Source organism: Carassius carassius, chromosome 20 (genome assembly GCF_963082965.1).
Source record: "Carassius carassius chromosome 20, fCarCar2.1, whole genome shotgun sequence".
NCBI classification, from domain to species: domain Eukaryota; kingdom Metazoa; phylum Chordata; class Actinopteri; order Cypriniformes; family Cyprinidae; genus Carassius; species Carassius carassius.
The window spans coordinates 28296669-28318891 of record NC_081774.1 but is presented as its reverse complement, the minus strand read 5'-3'; the positions used below and the strand labels follow the sequence as shown (position 1 = coordinate 28318891).

General features: G+C 37.9%; 2 protein-coding genes across 2 annotated transcripts; one reads left to right on the top strand and one right to left on the bottom strand.

Moving 5' to 3' along the window:
• Positions 1-96: 96 nt before the first annotated feature.
• Positions 97-10404, bottom strand: ppm1la (protein phosphatase, Mg2+/Mn2+ dependent, 1La). Its single transcript, XM_059502384.1, has 4 exons — positions 9671-10404; positions 3009-3183; positions 2754-2915; positions 97-1309 (listed from the first exon to the last, which is right to left on the bottom strand). The coding sequence occupies exons 1-4, from the start codon at positions 10067-10069 to the stop codon at positions 960-962; spliced, it is 1086 nt and encodes a 361-aa protein (XP_059358367.1). The 5' UTR covers positions 10070-10404; the 3' UTR covers positions 97-959.
• A 5766-nt stretch (positions 10405-16170) lies between these two features.
• Positions 16171-20165, top strand: otol1a (otolin 1a). The gene is given in 4 exon segments (XM_059501012.1): positions 16171-16606; positions 16707-16796; positions 19224-19761; positions 19763-20165. Coding segments are annotated over 4 exon segments (1428 nt in total). The 3' UTR covers positions 20127-20165.
• The last annotated feature ends 2058 nt before the right edge of the window (positions 20166-22223 follow it).

The following is a 22223-nucleotide window of genomic DNA, read 5'->3' as shown; positions in this document are numbered from 1 at the left end:
TGCCAAATATTAATTTATATAAAAAAAATAATTCATACTGAGCATACGAAACTTTAATCAGAGGAAGAGAGAGAGAGAGAGCAAAGACAAATAATATCAGCTTTGAATTGTTCGGTTTATTTATCGCTTCATTCTCCCACATACATTTCACACAGTGCAAGAAATTGAACTTTGTGTAGATCAGGGCTGGTGCCAATTTGATCAGTAAACTAGGAGAAAAGCTGAGGGACAGTTGTCTGTATTACTTCAACAGTCATGACAAATAACATTACATCCTACCTTCAATCCGGCCACTTCTGTATTCATATAACCATAAAAACAGTGACATAAATGAGCAGGAATGACTAGAATCGCTGAGAATGAATGGGACATAGACCTATTATGAAATTGAATGAAAGTGTAACATTCTTAATCTAACACATTATTCCACCCTCATTTAAACTGATGAGCAGCATTAATGCCCTGAACTGATATGAATGGATCATGCACATCCAAATTCAAGAGCTGGATACGGTTTCATCAGCTCCTTTATTCACAAATACAAGAAAAAGAAACAAATTAAAAATAGTAAAGTTATGATATTTATGCATGTCTCCTGAACAAAACACTACGAGTGCATCTTCAAGGCAATAAACGTCCTTACCATTTATGCCAGTTGTTGTTTCACAAATAACATTGCTCTGATTAAGGAAGGCCAGGATACACAATCTACAGAGAAATTAATTTAAAAAGGAGTAATTACAGAATACATTTTCCATAAAGTGTACATTTGGCACACACCAAAGAAAAAAAAAAGAAAAAAATCTGGGAATGCACGTGTTTGCACATGCACATGTGTATCTGTACAGTTTATTGTTACTGTGAGAAAAAAAAAGTTTGCCTCTTTTATTACATCCTATAGCCTCTGGCACTATGCATTAATGGAAAGACATTGGAGGCTGTTTATTGGTTGAGTCCAACTACTCTCCAGTTTTGCTCCCAGAGCTGCTCTTGAACTTCACCACCATGACAGTGATGTTGTCGGGACAGCCGCGGTAGAAAGACTGCAGCACAATGCTCTTGGCGCCGAAGTGCGGCTCATTCAAGCGTTCCCTCACGAAACGCACAGCCTCTTCGTTGCTGAACGCGTCCCACAGACCATCGGAGGCTAGGATCATGAACTCCGGCTGGAGCTTGTCCAGGTCAAAGGTCAAGATATCTGGGTCTGGGATGACCACATTCAAGTTCTTGAGAGGGTAGTCACCGAGTGAGCGTGACATGGCCAGGATGCCCTGCACACGCCACGAGCCGTTGAAACTGATGAAGCCACCTGATGGATGAGATCACACAGATGTGTTACATTCACACAGTACAGTCACAGTGAAGCCAGAAACTCATCACAAGTGAAGTCCTACAACAACAAAGTTTCATAATGTCCATTTACTTACCAATAGTTAAAGAGGAGGCTAAAGTGTTAGGCCGAATTTCTTTCTGTCACATTAAAATACTTATTTTTGTATTAATTTCCCCATTTTAAGGTATGTAAATATGCATTTAAAAATAGCTAAATTTATACTAGGGCTGAGAAGAGTTTTAATATAATTAACTACACAATGTATCAATTAATTGATTGAATTAAACAAATTACTCACATCAATTTGGGCAGAGACATTACCCTACTAAAAGAATTTAAATTGTGTTAATATTGAGAAAATGACTGAATTGACATTACTAAGAAAGAAAGAAATATGTTGATTTAACATTCAATTTATTGTACATAAACCTATAATGCTACAATGAGAACAACATATTTTTTCAGAAGCTGCTTCTTAAGAGGCACTTGGGTGTATTTATTCAGATTGTTCAGAGCTGCCATGAATGCATTAACACTGCAATAAGCATTGCAAAAATAATGCTATGAAGTTAATGAGGTTTACACATTTTGAAATGTATTGGTTTTGTATGGACCTACGCAAACTCCATAGTGAGATCCAGGATAAAACAATAATAATAATAATAATCTTTTTTAATTGTATTAAATTACAAAAATGAAATGTACCAATAAAGAGATATTACTGTAGTATTAACAATATTGTTGTGATTCAAAACGATTCTAGGGTCAAAAGTCGATTCTCGATTTTGAATCAAATTTCTATTCATCATATGCATAGATTTGATTTTAGATTAGATTCTAAACATTGAATTTTATTTGAATCAAATTACAATGAAATTGTAAAGGCATGTGTCTTCTGTTTTATTAAAACCTGATCAGTTTATGTGAGTATCAAGGCCGTATTGAATCAACTGAATGTTCATTCATCAGCATTCTTTAAAAGCACTTTATCGTTCGATTTTTAAGAGCGCAACTCGTGTGTAAAAACTACGTGAATATAGGAGACGTGTGCCAATAAATATGCATAATTTAAGCCTATTTTCTGTTTATTATGAATACGATAGTAAGCTTATTTCATAATTCATGAATCGAATCAAATTGGTAGAAGACAGAATCGTGATTCATATTTAAATGACTCCCCCACCTACTGTATATCATTAAATTAAATTAAATTAAAATGCATTTAGCAGACGCTTTTATCCAAAGCAACTTACAGTAAATTCAGGCTAACATTTTTTATCTAACGTGTTCCCTGGGAATCAAACCCAAAACCTTTTGCGCTGCTAATGCAATGCTCTACCACATTTACTATATATCCCTAAGAAAATGGCCTAAATTCTAATCAATTAAGCACTTATGTTTTATGGCTATAGCACCTCACCTGCTCTCTTGATCCTCTTGCGCTCTTTCAGCTGGTAAGGCTTGTGATCATGTGACAAGGCCACAGCGTTGCCGTCCTTGTCGCAGAGAACGCCGCGAGAGTCTCCGACATTTGCCACAGTCAGTTCACGGTCTGACAACAGGGCTATCAAACACGTTGTTCCTGAAGACAAAAGAAGGGTTCAGCATTGTTTACTGCTTCCAGTGTCAGCTAAATCAACCGAAAACACAGAGAGAGACTCTCGTTCCTGCTCACCTGCTTCATCATGGCTGGCAGAGAACTTCTCCACCATGTCCCGGTCCACAGCTAGAATGCGCTGCTCTAGGATGGCTGGATAGGAGAGAGGACTGTCTTTCTTTTCCCGCTCATAGGCCTGCAGCTGCTGCTTCAGAGCCTCGGGCAGGTGGGCCTTCACATAATCAGCGGCTGCCTGAGAGAAAACAAGGAGGAGCTCACTGTTTCTCTCACACTTCAGCAGCATTTGCAATTCATATTCATGACGTTCATTCGGAATTCTACTGATAACGGAAAAACTTCAAAAGTGTTAATAATGTGGATAACCTTTATGACGGGGAAATACAGATGAGCGAAAACATGTAAAAAGAAATACATTTATTTAAATTTGTATTTAAAGATTTCATGACAATTAAGCACTTATTTCCATTACCATAATTAGGGCTGCTTGATTATGGCAAAAATCATAATCATGATTATGATTATTTTGGTCAATATTGAAATTACAATTTAGTGTGCATAAAAAACTGTCTTTTTATCAGTGGAATTCCTTTAAATTACAATTTAACTGAAAGCAATAAATAAATGAATAAATAAATACACATACAAAATTGATGACCACATCAAATTAAATTCACAAGTGATTTTAAAAACATTTTAAATACAAATAGTGTCTACCTTATATTGATGAAAAGAATGTTTAATTTAAAACTGATAAAATGGCTATAAGGTTTGAAGGATAGTGTCAAAGATTGGTAAATAAAATTACAATTAATTAGTATTTTGTGGCAGGACTGTGTTCCCTTAAATGTCTTTTAATGTCATCTAATGATTCTGGTTATAAATATTACTGATAATATTTATTGGTATATGAAGTATTGTTACACTGACAATTGTTCTTAAGTCATGGTAAAAATGTACGAGTCATTATTTTTGTAGTGCTTAACACATTAATGTTTTGTTGTTTTGATATATCTGAAAAACCCATGTACATTGACAATTACTGGGAGCTGAAAACGTAACTGAAAATAAAACGTGATTCAGTGCCCAGCCCTAACCATAATGCATCATGCATTTTACGTTCATGTTTTTTTTTTATTTCCATTTGTTCTTAATGATGATTCCCATTAGATTCTCACTAATGCATTTCTGACATTGAGTGATTTTATATGGCAGCACAACAAATACTACAAATTACACTCTATACATTACATGTACATTTCTTTCTCATTACAGTAATGATAATAGGAATCCTGCATTCTGAAAATGAGAATTAGAGGAAAATCTATCATATCACTTCATTTTCTTAATGCAAAATCTAATTCCTTTACTAATAAAGGGTTCACTCAATTAGGTTTATAACTCTGTTGGTTGACCCAAAAATGAAAAATGAAAAATTTTTCACCTTCATGTTGTTCCAAACCTGTTTTTCTTTTTTCTGCAGAACATATCAATAGAATATGACAGTTATCATATCATATATCAGTTTATCTTATTTTGTGTTCAGCAGAAGAAAGCAAGTCACACAGGAATGGAGTGACACGAGGGCGAGTAACTGATCACAGAACATTCATTTTTGGGTGAGGTGTCCCTTTAAAGGAGGCCTAAGAGCTCAAGCCAGATGGAGTTTGCAGCAGAATACAGATGAAGGGACAGAAAGTCTCTAGAGAGCGAGTGCCCTTTCCAAACACTGCCAGATCACCAAAACACAGCGAGTCAAAGAGCGTCGTTTAATTGACCATTGCCAACTGTTTCCCCATCACCAGTCAGGATGCTCTGGATTCCATTCAGCAGCTTACACTACAGCCTTCTGCATTTTCAACATTAAGCCTTTGCCAGTGACTCAGCAATGCCACGCTATAAATACAATGATGAAACCAGAGAAGCAAACATAATACCTGTCTGCCAAGAGAACGCAGCAGTCTCCTGATGAAGCCGATGCATTATTTACCCAGAAGCATCGCTCATGCAGAACACTTACAGAATAAGCAGATATAGCTCAGGGTCACTTCACACACGGCAGTGATTTTAAAACCGTAAATAGCATACACACACACACACACACACACACACACAGTCGAGCTTTTCAAAGCTTAGATCAGAGATAGGGGATTGCTGAAATCTGTGACTATAAGAATAAACTCTTAATTATCTAAGAATATTGTCCACTTAATTTGAATGTAGTAAGTTACCATTTGAAAAGGTTAAAGCAGCTTTCTCAACACTTCTAATATTAGCCAATAACAATTAGTCATCAGTTGTGACGCCTGACAATAGCACAATGCTGAATTATTTAAAGTATGTTGATCACTGTGTCTCAGGAACAAAGACAGTGGGGCAAACACACTACAGTCACGCGTCACACGTCCATCTGACTTCATTCACACACCAGCACAATGAGGGCTTTATTCCTGCGGCTGAGCACCTGTGTTCAAACAAATCTCTGTAGTCCTGTCAATGTGTGTTCCTATCAGACCATTAGGATTTTATTTTTGCATTGTGGCATTATTTGAATGACTATTCAGAACATTTTCATCCCTAATTCTCATTACCACAATGAAAGAAAAAAAGGCATTGCTGTGTTGCCATTACATTTACTTATTAGAAGGTCGATGCAACTTTCTTTTTTTTTCTTTTTTATAAATGTACAAAAAAATACATTGACAAAATCTATTACGGTCCATAAATTTAGGATCAGTATTTATTTAAATTTTTTAACAATTTATACTTTTATTCAGCAAGGATGTGAATTATATTGTTAAAAAGTTTTGGTAAATATTATTTAATAATATACAATTTATAATATTATAAAAACATTGCAAATAAATAGAACTGTTTTGAGTATTAATAATAGGGAATCAGTAAATCAGCATATCAATAATTTCTAAAGGTTCATGTGACACTGAAGACTGCAGTAATGATGCTGAAAATTCAGCTTTGCATCACAGGAATAAATTACACCTTAAAATATATTAAAATAGAAATCAGTTATTTTAAATAGTAATAATATTTCACAATATATATTACTGATTTTTCTGTATTTCTGTTCAAATAAATACAGCATTGGTGAGCGTAAGGTACATCTTTCAAACACACACACACACACACACATACACACACACACACACACACACACACACACACACATATACATTATATATATATGTGTGTGTGTGTGTGTGTGTGTGTGTGAGACCTGTTAATGTTTTGATGGGATTCACCAATTCAGAGCATCTAGAATCAGATTTAAATAAGAAAGAATACATATTAATTCGTACATAAGGTCACAACACTCACACTTTCGTGCCAGCATCGCTAATTACAAGCTCAATTTACCAGGCCTAATACAAGATTACAATAAGGAGAAAACCAGACCGCCGGGGAATAGAGGAAGAGCAACGGATGCGTAAGACAAACGTTGATTAGGCCAACTGTGCTAGTCATTGTTAGCGGGAGCTCTCTTCATTAGCAGACACCACGGGGCAAAAGATGATGAAACACAAGGCTGTCTACTTAACAGGATATTTTTAACAGACCCCCTGGATCAAACTCCAGACCTAGTTTTTACTTTTGACACATTAAATTTGAACTTACATTTGCATTGCAAACTTAGATTTGCATTACATGTTGATTGCATGCAAATGTTAACCACAATATGATTGATTGTTGGCTAGTTGACCATTAGCTGTTGTCATCATCATCACTCAATTCTATCTACAGCTGAGGTGTTTCAAATCAGACATCTGTCGTCCAAGAAAACAAGTATAGCCTGTCACAGCTGTGATAAATCATCACGAGAACAATGCTAAAAAACAAATAACTGCAAGCAGCCTAAAGTCAATAAAAACTAACAAAACTGCAGTTCATTGACCAAATAAATCTAACTGGAAGCTACAAAAGTCTCAAATCTGTGGTAACTGCTCAATAAAACCAGGCAATAATTCAAATATTACAGATATTAACACAAAAATTAAATAATCTTTATAAAATAACAGAATATCATGAAATCATAACAATTAAGATTAATGTGCCAAAGATGGAACCGATATGCAATTTGACTCCCAAGAATAGGTCCCCATCTGAAAGAGTTTTTAGTGTCATTGGGAACAGTGTCATACCACAGAGCATCTCCTCAACCGGAAAAAGAGTTGACAGATTTGTGTTCTTAGCTAAAAACTTGTGAAACACTTGCATAATTTACCCCAGCTGCACAGTGATAAATGTAGTATGTGAATTACGCTGCTCTCAAGAAGCGGTTCATACGGTTACATCTACATGTGTTCATTTCAGAAAAAGTCGTCGTCACTGGTTCTACATTTGTTTAACTTTGTGTATTTTGCACTAAACATTCTGTTTGTTTGTTTTTTAATTGGGGCAGAAGAAAATCAGCTTTTTAAATATTCCAGATCTAAAGGCAAAAATATAAAAATTTGAAAAAAACAAAAACGAATTTGAAGGATATCACCTCACCCAGCTCTATTCAGTAGTAATCCAACATTAACTGTTTAGTTTAAGCAATAATTATTATGGCCTTTCCATTTCACAACCAGAAAAATCAGCCAGTTTGGATATCAATTTAACAAGTGTACATACAAATAAAACTCAATGTCAGGACGTCTGGGTCAGCAAACATTTATGGGATGAGATAGAGTAGATGAAAAGATCTTTTACTGGGGCCGAAGGTTGGCACATTTGAATATACAGCAGGAGGGCCTCTGGACACTTGTATAAACAAATAGCTCTATAAATAGAGTTAAGGCATTCCATATACAATCATGAGAGCCAGAAACAGCCGCTGAGGAAAACAGCTGATCTGTAAAGTCCAAATTCAAAGGGCTTGCTGTCGGAGATATTTAAGGAGATCTCCTTAGACCTTGTGAGCTGTTAATTTCATTCATTAAGAGCATCTCTGAAGGCATTCACACATAAAGCCATCCAGCATTCATCTGCTTTACTGCACAGTGAAGAAAATAAAATGAACATCTGTCTGTGCTCCATATAGGTTGGAAACTGGACGGGTCGGAGCAGATGTCTGGGGAAGGGGCTCTGACTGAATGCACCAAACAAGTGTCAAGGGAATCTCAATCAGCTGCACCAGAGTAATAGAGTCCTCATATAACCATTACAAAAAAATACACACACACACACACACACACACATGTATATTTAAGGGATATCAATCCTAAAATGTTGTGGTCAACCAATGGTGTGATACTGAGGAAGCAGTGTGGCTAAAGGACCTACAGAAAAAGGTATTTAAAATATTATATATATATATATATATGTTTTTTTTTTTCTCACAATATTTACTCAAATTGCAAATAAACAGAAAATATCTTCAAGGTATTCTGAGGCCTGTTTCATAAAACTAGTTCTCCAAATAAGCCAGGCTTACCTCAGTTTGTCTGACATATTGTCAGCTGATTTGGTTCAAAATAAAGTAAAGTGAGTGAAGTGAAGTGACATTCGGCCAAGTATGGTGACCCATACTCAGAATTTGTGCTCTGCATTTAACCCATCCGAAGTGCACACACACAGAGCAGTGAACACACACACACACTGTGAACACACACCCGGAGCAGTGGGCAGCCATTTATGCTGCGGCGCCCGGGGAGCAGTTGGGGGTTCGGTGCCTTGTTCAAGGGCACCTCAGTCGTGGTATTGAGGGTGAGGTGCCCTTGAGCAAGGCACCGAACCCCCAACTGCTCCCCGGGCGCCGCAGCATAAATGGCTGCCCACTGCTCCGGGGATATAAATCAGACTAACTGACTAAATAAATCAGACTAACTGAAATAAGCCTGGCTTATTTGGTAAACCTGTTTTATGAAACTGGCCCCTGGTATGAACATAATCCAGAAGGACAACCCATGATAATTAGCCAACTGGTCTGATAATCTCAATTAATATTTTAGTGTCACTGAGACATTATTATAGTTGTTCTTAAAAATTTGAATTTCATTTTCTTGTAATTAAACACACACGTGTGTGTGCATGTAAAAAAAAAAAAAAGCCTTATCTATATAGTTTTTAGCAATTCTGTTTCACTTTTAAATTAAACTAAATTAAAGCAAGAAGCCTGGCATTTAGCAAACTTGGAAATGTTAAGTCTTAAAGGGACAGTTCACCCATTATTTACACAGACTGCTGTTGTTCCAAATCTGTATGACCTTCTTTTTTCCCCATCCAACACAAAAGATCATTCACTCTTTGTATGGAGTAAAATTACACCAGACGTAAAAGAAAAAAAGATTAGAGGAGAACTATTCCTATAAATGTAAAAACGTTCACACTTTCATACTGCTACAGCGGCACCTGTTCAGAGCTGCCACTTTTATGATACTTTTTAGAGTGGTTTGTTTTTTACTTTTTTAAGCCTTACACCTCCAGTCCCAATCTGCATTCAGTACCTAAATGAATGTCCATGATTTACTATATAATTTTCCATTTCATGTTCCAGAGACATGAGTCTGGAACACAGGTTTGAAACATCGAGTAAACACATTTTTGCATGAACTGCTCCTTTGAAGGTCGTCCCAGTTAACGCAGAGCGTTCCATTCATGTTTGGTTAGGCTACTTAGGAAACCAACTTCCAACGTTCTTTTTAGAATTCCACCTTTAACAGTAAACTAGCTAAGCGCTGAACTGAATCCGCCCGACTCTCATCAGCACCCACGCGTCTTACCTCCCCGCCGTGGCCGTCAAAAATGGCAAAGATTGAAGGGTGGCTCCTGTTCACCAGGTCGGTAAGCACCTCGAAGCGGTCCTCCATGTGGTCTCTGCGGCCCTGGATCGAGTACACCGCGACATTGTTGTTCTTGAACTCCCAGGTCTTGGAGAACTCCGCGTCCAGCACGTCCAGACCGCCGAGTCTGTCGTTCATCATCATCTCCGCCACTTTCCCCTTCACCATCTTCACGGCATCCCGGCTGGACTTGACGATAGTTTTCACCTCGTCTGTGTGGAAGAAGTAACTCCAAAGGGCCAAGCTTATACATAACAGAAACAAGGTCTCTGGCCTGAGCAAGAAATAACGCATGATGCGACCCAAAAGAGACAAAAGCGTCATTGTGTCTCCTATCATCACACGCTCGGGGACTGAAGAATGGGCTTCAAATTACTTCATTAGCCCGACGTGTCTGATCACCCCCTGAACTCTCGAATAGCCGGTGGTTATGTTATGAGCCGCAGAACGGAGAGAGTTCCCGGTGCTTTCAGCTGCAGTCTGGCTCTAGCGCCTACCGACGCGCTGCATATAACCGCACAGATCCCATTACCCCCAGCGACAGCGAACCCATTCCCTCCTATACAGCCATATGCGCTCGCGCTTTCGACGAGTCTCTGCTCAAAGCGGGCTGTTATTTGCTCGCTCGCGCGCGTCACGGAAAGTTTTAAAGCCGCCGCTGCCTGGCGTCCTCTGCGTGAAATGACTGCAGCTCCCTGGTGGAGGTGGACCGCGGAAAAGATACACTAAAGAAATAACATATCGTCTGTTAGCTTGAGAAGCCAACGTCAGACTACATTTCAGCAAACAGATTTTTTTTGGACTGCCGATGCCGCAGCGTGACGTACCAATCGATGAATCTGAGAGGCAGTGACGTCACGCGCAGCTGTCCTCACAAGAAAAACAGAGCGCCACGCTGTTGACACTCGCCACAGAATTGTGTGATTTAATTCATACATTTTTCGGGTGGTACAATTTATATGTATAATATCAGTCTTTAGTTAGTAGGTAAATCAATTTTAGAACATTAAGTCGATTTTTTTCTTCTCATTGGCTTGTCTGATTAATAGCAAATAGTTTTCCTAATATTCCTTTCATTTAGACATTTCACTGGTGTTAATATATATTATTATAATAATATTTTATTTATTTATTATGATTGTCCATTGTCTGTTATGTTAAAATATAGGCTACATGTATGGTGAAATGACATCTCAAATTAACCAATCCAAAACCAGAGCAAATTAATTTAATAAAACATTTTGGAAGAATATTTAGGTAGTTTATGTAGAATGTCATGCATACAGCTATCCATAGCTTTCACCTAAAAGCAGTTTAAAACCATTTTCTTCCTAATTATTGTAGTAGTTTGCCACACTGTAACACCAACATGATCTAATTTTTATACAGAAATCATAAAACATAAAAGACATAGTTGTTCTTTCATATTTTGTCTTTGGCTTAATAAACTGTTCCATAAAAAAGAAAAAAAGGTTTGTTTTGAATATTATTTCACATGGAAGGGTTTACATGGTAAAAATACATGCCAACCACCCATTTAAAACTGCATATTTGTTGATGATAGATTATGTTGAAAACCTCTTACCTTTTGTAAAATGCAACACACTGAAGAAAACCCTTAACGATTTTAAACCAGTTATTTTACTTCGTGTCCTGACATGACTCTGCACAGGCTTGTCAAGTGAAGGATCCAGGGATGCCACAAGTAAACACACTGCCAGGAACCCATAAACTGATGCAAAACCATGATGCAGAAAAATGCTTACCATACTGTTAGCCTTCCAGAGCCCGAAAAATGGATGCACTTCTTATTGATTTCATTTTCATCATAGAAGTCCAATGGGATTTATTTTTGTGGTGCTCCATTACTGGAAGCTTAGTGAGGTGTGGAGAAATGGATCTTTCAGTTTGACTAATGGTTTCCATTTTGCCTACCTGGCAACAAGGGCATGTCATTTTTAGCACAGGGCATTCGAGCCTCGTGAAGCTATGCATATGGCCTGTGTAGCGGCAGCGAGAGTGTGGCTATACAAGCTCAGATAACAGCCCACAGGCTCCCCTCACACCTCTCACCTCTCAGTCCCAGTGGTGCCCTTGTGTCCACAGAAACAGTGCTAGACGAGTTTAATGGTCGCTGTAAGTAGAGAGGGTAACGCCAGCTAAAACATATGGCTGCTTTATAAATAGGCTACTTCTATAATAATTATTTTGATCATTATAATTTTTATTTTCTATGTTTTTAGCGAGTTCACACCACAATACATTTTTACAACATGAACTAATCTTTCGAAATATTTTGACTTTGAAACAGTGATGAGCAGGGGTTGCCTCATTTTTATGCTTTTTTTTCTGCATGTACACCACAAGCTCCAACAATAAAACAGGTGTCAAATAATCCCACTTACACTGACGGTGATATTATACACTATAGTGACACCATAGTATTGTGGCGGCAGCCAGTGGCGGTTCTACATTGAAATACACCCTGGGCGAGACCCCTTTCGAGCCCCCACCCACACCACACACAAAAATAAACAAAGTTCTGCACAAACAGTTATATTTTATTATAACAACATAAGTGGTAATTTATTAACTATTGCAATTTAAACAGCAAACACACTTTTTAAGGTGCACAATTTCCACCTCCAACATTGCCAAAGGACAATGAACACCATTCTGCACAAAATATGAGTATAAGTTATCAGAACTTAAATAAATATACACTATATTAATATGCCAAAAATATATACAATCAGATATATAAAAAGTAACAAAAGCAGAGAGCAACAATATTATCAACAAAAAATATAAAGAATATTTGGGCTTCTCCATCAGTGACACCATCTAATGACCACTGACAACTGTTCTGTGTGGCTTATATCTGGGGTGCAATCCAAAATTATTGAAAAAAACTTTGCCTGCTTGATGTCATCCACTATAGCAGATATGATTTTGCTGCTCAACAAATCAATCAGCTCATTCTGCACATGATGGCCTAGGTAGCTGTTATGACTTGCTGTTCCTCGGTTGGCTCACTGACAGTTCCTTCCATGCTTTCATGCAATTGAGGTGTTCTGTACTGTTTTTATGTGATGTGAGATAATTGCTTGCATGTTTCCAATTTGCCATTCCTGCACTTGTTAAATTGATGTTCCTCTTGGAAAACAATTTGCAGCAGAAGCAAAAGAGGCTGTTGTTCTTAACTGAATAAATCAGCCAACTTCTTGCCATCTTTTCACCATTTACTAATGTCTTCTAAAAATATTGGTGGTGGCAACTTCTCCCATCACTCTCACTCCTACGGAAAACAAAGCCAGGTGGCACCTTACTTGGTCCTCTGCGAACCAGCTCAGTCCGAATCCTGTCAGTCAGATGTGAGGGCCAGTTAGCAGGGTCGGTTGACAGAGGCTCATCCTCACCAGTGGGGCTCAGTGGGGGTTCAGCTCCAGGCATTTCTATCAGACAGCATATTGGCATATTACTCAAAACACATAGAAGTGAAAAAACATAGTCCTACTCATAAATTATCAATTACTCATAGTTGTCCAGTTGTCTTGTAGCCCCCCCCCCCCCCACACACACACCTGAAAGCTCATGCTGGGGAGAAGTAGAGGCAAAGAGGTCTTCATCCTCAATATCAGATATTTGTGGAGACATATGTGTAGTGGAGGAGGTGGTTGGCTCATCCTGACCAGTGGCAGAGGATGCTCCAAAATATTTTAGAAGTGCCCCTGAAATTGCAATTGAATTGCATTTGAATTTAAAAGACCATAGGATAATAATTTTTAAAGCTAAAACAGCCTGGGGTCAAATTGACTCAAAACATAATAGAAGGGTTACATAAACATGCTCTTACACACTAAATGTCTGTCATTATATCCTCCTAGACCCGGAAAAAAACATTTATTTATTTATCCCCCCCCCCCCCCCCCCATGTCATCACATTGTTTAGAGCATAGAAACAAATTGTAAAAAATTATTGAAAAATTATATTTTATTCATGTTATGCTATGGTCACTGGGATTCAATTGTTTAAAAAAATAAAATGACTTTAAATTATATGTATAGGCAAAAACAATGGGATTTTATTTTTTAATCACCAAAAACTTTTTGGGTTTCAGGATATTTTTCAACCAAAATTTGTATATTAATCTAACTTTCATGGAGGACCCATTAGCTCTTTGGTTACTGCCTCAATTTCTATGCATGACACACTTTTAGTTATGACTTGTATTCTTAGGAAACTATACTTAGCATACTGTGTAGCAAATAAATAGCAAATGTTCGTCTTTAACCTACAGATTTGAAAATGCCGTTGGTTATTTACAGGGCCTAACGTTAAACCAAATAATGGAAATGATAACTGAACTTGTAACAGTTTTATTGCAAAGCACAATATTATAAATTAGATCTGGTGATTGAGTTGAAACCAAATTATTGTTGTATAAGCATAGCAAGCATCATAGCAAAAAGGCTAACAAAGAGTTATACCCACCACCAATTAACATTAGCCCTTCATTCATGAAATGGATACTGTAATCATACAGAGAGAGAGAACATAGTTGCATACCTTTATCTTTTGCTCGTTTCTCCTCTTCTTCTTTTCTTTTTTTTCGAAATTGGGCACCTGATGGCTTTGACCTTTTCTTCTCCATCTCTGTTTATTTGGCACTCGACAATCAACAGATTTCTCATCCCCCCAACTGTCACTCACGACCTCACGACCAGAAGTCAAGACTAAACCAATTCACCTTGATGACCGCATAATAGTTTTGTATTACCTAGTTTCATTTGCAGGAACTATATGCCTGTATTATAACATTATGAATGAAATGTGCGTTATTTGGAAGAAAGTCGAGGTGTGTGACTGATTTTAGCCTATTATTAATTATATTAATAGTGTGGATTCCCCCTGCCCTGTCCGTTCAATTTGAGAGACCCAGAGGTGAAATGTCGCCAGCGCCTCTCGCCCCGCCCCCTTTTACACTTCTCTCACAACACACAGCTTCTGTGCATGGTACATTTTTAGCAAGCAGGGGCGCCGGCAGCTGCAGGGAGCGCCAATTTGCCAATTCCACACACAGTGAAATGATATAAATGATGAAAAACCGTTTCGCGACGCAGAGGATTTTTTTTTTAATCTGCTCGTGCTGCCGCGCCCAATGTGTCACGAAAAAATGACGCCCCGGGCGGCTGCCCGGTTCGCCCGTGCCTAAAACCGCTACTGGCGGCAGCAAGTTTCTCCAGATAATGTAAAAGTTAAGGTAATATGGAAGTTGTTGAAGATGTAGGGTCAGTTTAAAATGCCATAACCTCGGTCTGAACACAATCATGCTTCAATCACACACTACTGATCTGACAAAAACCGGAGGTGTAATTAAAAAGCTTTATCCTTGAATGATGTCATTGCACGGCTGGGAGAAATCATATCACAGCATGAGGTAGGAGATGAACACCTCATCTCTGGGGTTACTCTGGTCAGTGACCCCCTGAGATATAAAAGTCACTAGTGCTGAATTTCCTGAAGGAGGACTGCCATGACTTTGTTTCATGGGCCAACATCTCATTTACTTTGATTTTTTTAACTTCCCTTTGAGCTTTGGCCAAATGGACCAGTTATATAGAATTCAGACCACATTTCAGCTGAAGGCAGTTTTGACTCCAGGTTGCTTCATTCAAATTTTGTTCATTTATACTGTTAGGAAGTAGACTGTGTGTCTGATGGAAGGGTTTGAAGGCGTTTAGGATACACGACCATTCTCCCTCCAAGTGTTAGTGTTTTCTCCGCTGAGACTGTTCAAAAATCCCCCAGAAGTCTCTGAATCTCTTTGATCCTTGGGAAAATCATGACTTCTTTGACCTTTGTTTAACATTGTGCAGCATGCTATTTTGCTACTGAACTTTACATCTGCACTTTAATTGCCCTTTTAAGTGGTATAACACACATGCATGAGAGTAAGAAGGACTGATACATTATCTTTCTAAAGCCATCTCATTAGGCTTCTCCTCGGGTCTCAAATCCACAGGCCTGTGCCAATTGTATGTCACCTGCCCATGCAGCAGAAAACACTCTCATTGGCTGGACTGAGGGGTGACAGGTAGGCTCTGGTAGTTAAAAGTCAATGATCTGGATGCAGTTTTCTCTTAGAGAAGCAAACGGACAGGCGGCACACAAGTCAATGACTAGGTACAGTAAGTTTTGGCAGTATTTTGTTCTTTAGAAAATGTAAAGATCTAGTTGAGGTATGTTTTGATGCTGGGATGCTGGTCCTTTGCTGGTTTATGCTGGTCAAATGTGCTGGCAAAGGACCAGCAAAAAACCAGCATCCCAGTGTCAAAACATACCTATGTTGTTTTTTTCAGCAGGGCTAGTTTATCAGCTTCCGTTTGGCATCCTCTGCAGTGCATTTGTTTGCGGTTTGTGTGCAGGTACTTGTACAATGCCCAGTATTGTCCACCTGGTCATCCTGCTGATGGCCTTGCTGGCGGTAACAACAGGGAATCAAGCATCACTACCCAAGACCACACAGTGGCCATGACTGAAACCCACTAAAAAGCCTCTGCCTCGAGATGAAGGGGGTCCTCCACAGCCTCCCGGCCGCTTGGGGTCCCATCCGATCACTACCACTGTGAGCCCCACCGCCAGTGGCATCACAGAGGAAGCCACAGACTCCATTATGGATGTGTACTCTTCTTCCCCCACTGAAAGCACCACCTACTCCAGTGATGCTTATTCTGCTGACTATCACACGGAGGCCATGGTTCCTCCTGGGGTCAGCCCAGGGGACTACACATTGGAGTACAATGAGTGCTTTTTCAACTTTTGTGAGTGCTGTCCAACAGAGAGAGGTCCTCCAGGACCGATGAGAGAAGACAGTGTCTGGGTAAGAAGACAGGTTGTAGTTGTCTAGTTGACTGCTACTGTATCTCAGTCAATTGCTTAATTAAACTAAACCTATATTTGGCATCTTACAAGGTATTCCGGGGGAAAAGGGGGAGATGGGGCCTCCTGGACCTCCAGGCCACGATGGACTCACTGGTGCTCGGGGGCCTCATGGAGGAAAAGGTCTTTATAGTAATGTCATGTGTTTGTGTTCTCATTAACATGATATCAAAACAGTTAAACAAGAAGTTGATGTCGAGTAACTAAAATTTCTGACACAATATTGCCCATTACCTTCTCATTCCATCTTCACAAGTTGTGTTTTTGAACAAAATGGTCAAGTGAACTATTCAATGACTCAATCATTATTTATATACTTGTTCGTGTCTGAATTAACTGGTGACTGCGTCTGACATCACACAATCACCAACTTTGCAACTGGTAAATAGTACGTTCTGTATAGTGTGAATGAAACCTGGCCATACTACATATGCCATGCTGTATATGTCATGTGACCAATGGCATCTGTTGCATCACTTCACTGCCTTTCACAACTCCTACTAGGTCATCCATGTATTTTTAGGCTACTATTTAATGAATACAACAAATTCAGACATACTAATTTCACATACTGTCTTTCACTTATGATATAGTAGGGTAGTAGGAATATTTGGATGCAGAAACTGTTTCAACAAATTGGTGGAGAGATTGTTTTGCAAGTAGTTGGTCAGTGAATCAATGTAACCCACAGAAAAAGAAAGAACTTAGTGTTTTAACGATATTATGTAAGTTCTAAAGCTTCCATATACAGGAGTGGAAAGAAATTTAGGCAAACACTGTTTACAAAAGGACCATATTTTTTTTCTTTCACATCTTCCACAAATGGCATTTAGTCTATCCAAAGTTATAAACAAAGGATTAGAGGTATTAACACTCATCTGTTGATTGTGTATACAAATATCCTTGTTTTGAAAGAAGAATAAACATTGGAAAAGACCTTGACCTTAGTTAAGGATAATTACATGGAGTTTGTGTGTGTGGAGTTCTCAAGGTTTCTCCTACCAAAGAAAAAAAAAAAAAACTATTACCACGCCTAAATCAAACAGACTAAACTTTTCCCTTTCCTTTACTGCTACATGCTCACACAAGTTGGCAAAACCTACAATTTGTCTTTAACTTTAATGCTAGTTCCTTGGTATTACACAAAAGGTTGTCTGCGAATCTTAATCTCTGATTCTTCTCTTTCTAGTCTGAGCACGCTCTTCAGCACTGGAATAAATAAATACTCCAGTGTTCAGGTTTTTGTTTTCTTGTAAACCTCTGTGTATTCATAAGGATAGAGAACTATTTTGATTAGTGCTGCCAAACGATTAATCGCATCCAAAATAAAAGTTTTTGTTTACATAATGTGTGTACTGTGTATATTTATTATGTATTTATAAATACACACACATCCATGTATATATTTAGAAGTAAGTTACATTTATACATGTAAAATATTTATATATACATAAATTATATTAAAATATATAAATTGAAATATATATATAATATATATATGCATAATAAATATACACAGTATATACACACATATATTTTGTAAACAAAAACTTTTATTTTGGATGCGATTAATTGTGATTAATAGTTTGACAGCACTTATTTTGATAAACAGTGTAATCATAGAGTAGACAATACTAATTAAAAGTATGAGAACAAAATGCAAACGCATCCGGAGAGATCTTTCTTTGAGCACTGTGAGCCAAACAACATTTCCAAAACAGCATGTTCCATCTTAAAGGGATAGTTCACCCCAAAATGAAAATTCTGTCATCATTTACTCACCCTCATGTCATTCCGAATCTGTGAGTTGCTTTCTTATGTTGAACATACAATATATTTTGAAGATTGCTGGTAATCAAACAGTAGGTGGTTGCCATTGACTTCCATAGTATTTTTTTTCCTACTATGAAAGTCAATAGCAACCACCTACTGTTTGATTACCAGCAATCTTCCAAAAAAAATATCTTCTTTTATGTTCAACATAAGAAAGAACATAAGAATAATACAACTGTTATTGTGAAGCCCTAATAACCTAACCATTTTTACCCCGTTATCTAATAAGAATTGCAATTCAACTGGGACAGGGTTGAAATTCTGTAGAATTAGAAGGAATAACTATGCTGGTATTTATTATACCATGTTTTTATATGTTGATTTATTTTTCTAAAATTCTTTATATGCATTTTTGAGAATATAGAATTTGTATCTATCCCTTACTTTGTTCAACTCTGTTATGGACATATATTTTACAGGTTATTTTGCAGCCTTTATAATCATTTCTTTAGTTCATACTGAGCTTATCAAGCTCAATATTTGAACTCCTAGTAAGTGTGATATTTTTATTTTATTTTAATTATGTGTAATTTCTAACAAGGTACACCAAAACAAAGCAGTGCTATAAGAATTTACTCCATTATCCAAGTATAAGAATTAAAATTGAACTGTCACAGGTAAAGGTAAAATAACTACTGGCATTTATTATATCATGTTTTCATTGCTTTTGAGAATCTAGAACTTTTATCTGTCCCTTGCTTTCTATTTAATCATGATATAGTGGAAAATTCCTTAAAAAATTCTTATATTTCAAATTCCACTTGATGTGTGCAGATGAAATGGACCTCAAAGGAGACAAAGGTTTAACCGGGCTGATAGGAGACCCAGGGGACATGGGAGAGCCCGGCTGGAACAGCACAAAGGGAGAGGCGGGCGAGCCTGGCATACAAGGACCAGCTGGGTCCCCCGGAACAGATGGCATCAAGGGGGAGAAGGGTGACAAAGGAAACTGTCCATTTGGAGAGAAAGGACAGAAAGGCAGTATGGGGGAGCCAGGGCCTCAAGGGCCAAAAGGAGACATGGGTGTGCCAGGTCTGAATGGCACAGATGGGCTTCCTGGAGCCAAGGGTTCAAAGGGAGACCCAGGACCCCCAGGTAAGCAGGGAGAGCCTGGTCCTCCAGGACCCCATGGACCACCAGGGCAGAGGGGGATGCCAGGGATAAAAGGCACACAAGGCCTGAAGGGAGCACGAGGTGTTAGGGGATTCAAGGGCTTTAAGGGTGAACCTGCCGTTCAGAAGTGCTCAGCCTTCAGCGCCACCTGGCCTGCCAATCATGTTTGACAAAGTCATTCACAACAAGGAGGCTCACTGGGACCCCCATGCCAGTAAGTTCAACTGCACTCATGGGGGAGTTTATGTCTTTTCCTACTACATAACAGCGTGTAATCGCCCCCTGCGTGCAGCCTTGATGGTGAACGGCATTCAGAAACTGCAAACTCGCGACTCCCTTTACGGCCAGGACATTGAACAGGCCTCCAACATGGCAGTGCTGCGTCTGTCATCTGGAGACCAGGTCTGGCTGGAAACACTGCGGGACTGGAACGGTGTTCATTCTAACAGCGAGGACGACAACATGTTCTCTGGATTCCTGCTCTATGCTGATGCCACCGAGGACTGATGGCAAGAAATCACTGACCTCTGGATGGACCATTTTAGACCAGTACTTCATTTTGTAGGGATGTGAAAAGTCACCTAAATGTCACCTAAAGACCTATTTTACTTGAGACCTAAAATTAGAACCATCTACTAACAGTAACTGTACATCCACTAATTATTATGCTACCTGTTTCATGGACAGGACCATCAATGCTGGATTGTGCTGTAATTTTTTTTTAATAAGGCAGCTATTTTGTAGCTCTTTAAATATTTATACAAAACAGCTAGCAGCTTATGCAATAAAATAATAATAATTTAATTCTGCCTTGCTTTCTTAACCATGCTGTGATTTTTAAAAAGGATTTTATGCTATATTAATTTAATTTATATACATGCAAGAGTTAGTTATGCTAATTATAAATGATACCTTCTTTAACATTTAACCCCTGGAATTGTTTTTCAGGGTTTTTACCCCCCGCCCCCACATGAAAAAAAACATCCATATATATTCTTAAAAATATACTCAATCTGAAAAATTACTGAAAAAAAAATCTGAAAACTGTTACCTATACAATTAAATCATATTTACATATGTATAATTCAGATGTTATTGGGGTAGTTCATTACGAGTCATTCGTTTTTAGACCATTTTTCCAAGAAATATTATACATTTTAAATGCATGTTTCTGATAAAAGTGACCAAAGCTATATTGAAGCAGAAAAACACATTTAAAATGTACAGTATTTCTGACTTAAGATATTCTGACTTAAATTTAGATAAAAACTCATAAAAACTCACAAAGGTCAATTTCAATACTTTAAATAAATACTGATTAAGTCCATATGCTTGAATATATTCTGACTAAAATGTAATAGGAAACAATTGGATAAACAATTTTATTCACAATATACACTAGCAGTCCAGAACTGTAACATTGTTACTAATTAAATTAGTATCTTCTGGTCATCAAGCTTGCATGTATTTGATCCAAAGTACAGCAAAAACACTAACATTTTAAAAGATTTTTTGCTATTTAACATAACTGTTTATTTGAATATATTTTAAAATGTAATTTAATCCTGTGATTTCATGGCTGAATATTTAGCATCAGTCACATCATCCTTCAGAAATCATTCTAATATACTGATTTGCTGCTCCAAAAAAACATTTATTATTATGTTGAAAACAGCTGAATATAATTCTTTCAGGTTTCTTTGATGAATAGAAAGTTCAGAAGATCAGCATTTATCTGAAATAGAAATCTTTTATAACATTATAAATGTCTTTGTCAATTTAAAGCATCCTTACATCATATATTTTCATATCAAAACGCCATTCGGTTCGGCTCGGGTGCATTTCTCTGAAGCAGTGCTGAGCATATACCGTAAAAGAAATGGACACAGCGACCCCATTGGATTCAACGGAGACAAGTGCAGGGGTTAAAGTGGAAAAAAATCCTGAGCCTGAATTTTTTTTCCTGGGGGGGGGGGGGGGGGGGGGGTGGCGGCGTTGGAGATAAACTCCGCAGACATACTAAATTCAAATATTGACGATAATAACAAAAATACAGTAAGAAGAGCTTAAAGTGCTAAAAAAAATGGTAAACAGAGTGAGATAGACATGAATCTCTTCAATGATTATGTTTGGCACCATTTATTTAAAAGTACTACGTCAAATAAAGTATATTATCAAATCAAGGCTATTATCACTTCTTTTTTTTTCTGGGATGTAACTCGCATGTTGATTTGAAACCAACAGGCTAGTAAACGCTTTTTTGTTTTCTGCCAGTTTTCTACACAGGGTGACGGTGACCAGTGGCTGCGAAATTCTGAATGAATGATCAAATCATGTTCTGCTATAAATGTGCACAAACGTATTTTTTAATCACAGACACGGTCAGTCATAGACAACGGTGTGGCAGCTAATAGTTGCTCCCGGCTAGAGACCTGCCACCGAGTGTGGAGCGGGACAATATTTGAGGGGTGAATGCGGACGCGGGCGGCAAGATATTAGCCTACTGTGTACGGGTTGCGGGAAAATACAATTATTTGCGGGACTCCTGCAAAGTGGAAATATGTAACAAAACACAATAACTAGAAACAAATAGACCTTTAGGCT

Excerpts from the sequence above, each read along its gene's own strand:
- ppm1la (XM_059502384.1), bottom strand. The coding sequence starts at position 10,069 with ATGATAGGAGACACAATGACGCTTTTGTCTCTTTTGGGTCGCATCATG. Across the intron at positions 2,916-3,008 it reads TGCCAGCCATGATGAAGCAG|GAACAACGTGTTTGATAGCC; the intron begins GTGAGCAGGAAC and ends TTTTGTCTTCAG. Across the intron at positions 1,310-2,753 it reads CAAGAGGATCAAGAGAGCAG|GTGGCTTCATCAGTTTCAAC; the intron begins GTGAGGTGCTAT and ends CTCATCCATCAG.